The sequence below is a fragment of the Gloeophyllum trabeum genome (assembly GCF_000344685.1).
Source record: "Gloeophyllum trabeum ATCC 11539 unplaced genomic scaffold GLOTRscaffold_00013, whole genome shotgun sequence".
NCBI lineage: Eukaryota > Fungi > Basidiomycota > Agaricomycetes > Gloeophyllales > Gloeophyllaceae > Gloeophyllum > Gloeophyllum trabeum.
In genome coordinates, this window is record NW_006920422.1 from 62,913 (window position 1) to 63,846 (window position 934).

At 44.4% G+C, this 934-nt stretch overlaps 1 protein-coding gene across 1 annotated transcript; it reads right to left on the bottom strand.

Moving 5' to 3' along the window:
• Positions 1-371: 371 nt before the first annotated feature.
• On the bottom strand, positions 372-709 carry GLOTRDRAFT_132139 (uncharacterized protein; the record flags this gene model as incomplete). The annotated part of the gene is made up of 3 exons (XM_007871027.1): positions 372-402; positions 455-540; positions 596-709. 3 exons carry the CDS (start codon positions 707-709, stop codon positions 372-374), a joined length of 231 nt encoding a protein of 76 aa, XP_007869218.1.
• Between the last annotated feature and the right edge of the window lie 225 nt (positions 710-934).

Here is a 934-nt window from a genome sequence, read left to right on the forward strand (position 1 = left end):
TTGATTTTCCCACTCTTTCTGGATCATTGGGTTTCCTGCAACTCTTTCTCTCTCTGCCATGTCCCTGCTGGATTGTTTGAGGTCTTTGGTTAGGTGGGAGTTGTTGATGCCTTTTTTTTTGCTATTATTGGAGGGGTATGTGAAGGATGCCTGTTTGTGGTTTTAGGTGGGAGCCGGTTTCTTCTGCATCCTCACAAGGTGGGAGTGTTAGGTTTTGGTTGTATTGGATGCAGAGCCACTGGGACAAATAGGTACAAACAGCTTGACTATGTACTGAGCCACTGTATTTCCTTTGTTCCTTAGTCCGTGCAATTGACCTTGCCTTCGGTTTGTGTATGTGTCTGGGTCTGGTGTGCTTATGGCCACCCATCTTATGCTTCCCTGTTCCAACTGCTGCTAACACTTTGAATGTGCAGTTAGCATTGGGACATGTTATATAGATTGTACCACGTACCTTTTCCATATATAACTCCCAATCCTCTGCCTGCTGACTGGCTTGTCCATATCCAAGTAAACCTTGGCCAAGGTGAGGATTTTCTCCTGTTGGATTAATCTGTAATTTGCCACTATGAGAGAGGACTTCATGGACACTTACTTTGAAAATGGCCTCTTGGTTTTCATTGAGACCAAGGATACCGAGGTAGTACTTTCTGTCCCTCCGAGATTGGCAGTCTTTGCCTTGCATCGAGTTCAAACTGGGGTCAGACATTTTTAGAGGTATTGTTTGTCAGATGCATCTGGCTTCCAGCTGGATGACTTGTGATTTACAAATGAAGCTGGATAGAAATGAATCAGATTGCGTGATGGATGTTGCAGCTCAAGTCACAAGTTGAAAACAATCGCACTTTACAGGTGTACACAGGTCATATGACTTATGCCACAAGTGCATTTGCTGAGTTGCACGCAGACTGATGCTTCCGGTTCCAGCATTATA